Source organism: Phoca vitulina, unplaced genomic scaffold (assembly GCF_004348235.1).
Source record: "Phoca vitulina isolate PV1807 unplaced genomic scaffold, GSC_HSeal_1.0 scaffold5517, whole genome shotgun sequence".
Lineage (NCBI taxonomy): Eukaryota > Metazoa > Chordata > Mammalia > Carnivora > Phocidae > Phoca > Phoca vitulina.
Genome location: NW_022595199.1, coordinates 1 through 945, shown reverse-complemented (window position 1 = coordinate 945; position 945 = coordinate 1). Strand labels below are relative to the sequence as shown.

The window sequence follows — 945 nt, the reverse complement described above, 5'->3', positions numbered from 1 at the left end:
TTTGAAATGTCACCTTCTTCTGAATGCTTTCGTCCACAAGTCCACCAAGGATGTAAACTTTGTTTAGATCAATATCTTCAAAAGCATGTTCTGAATCAGGAGTCAGGTACACAAGGGTTTCCAGGGGAAATAAACTAAAGCAGTCTTCCTCTGTTATGTCTAGCAGGTAACTAGAAAATCCATCATTCATCCTCAAACACTCTTCATACAGGGGACTGTCTGTTGTGAATCCAGTGAGGTAGATCCAAAATGGCCTGTTGGCTTTTTTATTTGAATCATACAACCTACGGATCTGTCCAGCCAGTCTACTTAATTCCTTCTTAGACATGTGGTGGGTCATACTCAGATCAATACAGAGTCTTGGTCCTGAGTGTTTGGCTTCCAAAAGTCTGTCCTTGGTTAAGGATCTCAGAAAACGTTTGCTGTGCTGGGGGCAGATGCATGAATTTTCTACACAATTGGCCTTTCTTCTATCTTTTTCTTGCTTTCTTTTGTTCTTCTTTGCTGCAACTATCTTTTCCCAGTGTCTGTGTTTTCTCTGGACATTTTTTGAGCACCACATTGCACTGCCTGTGGGCAGCGTCTCTCCCTCCCGACGTTCGCATTCCACATTGATCTGTAGAAGCCGGAAGCTTTCAGAGATGCTATCTTCTCCTGTGTCTTCTAGGATGACCTCTTGCTCCTGTAGCACATGCGAGTCTGTTTTCTGAACACTCCCTTCCAATTTCCAGTCCTGAAGCCCTCAACTCAAGCAGCCTCGGCAGCGCACATCCAAAGGATGTGTTTTTAAAAGCCCCAAAACCAAAACGACAACCTCTCACTGTGTTTCATAGTTCTTTTTAACATTATAGGGATATTTTAGAAATAATATTTTCTGTAGTAAAGAAACACTCATCTGAAGGTAACACCCTTAGTTTTATTTCTGATTAAACAAAAGTATTTAGG

At 41.6% G+C, this 945-nt stretch overlaps 1 protein-coding gene across 1 annotated transcript; it reads right to left on the bottom strand.

Moving 5' to 3' along the window:
* Positions 1 to 7: 7 nt before the first annotated feature.
* LOC116629856 (tRNA methyltransferase 10 homolog B-like) lies at positions 8 to 733 on the bottom strand (the record flags this gene model as incomplete). The annotated part of the gene is made up of 1 exon (XM_032400045.1): positions 8 to 733. A coding segment is annotated over one exon (726 nt), but the record flags the coding sequence as incomplete, so codon positions are not given.
* Positions 734 to 945: the final 212 nt, after the last annotated feature.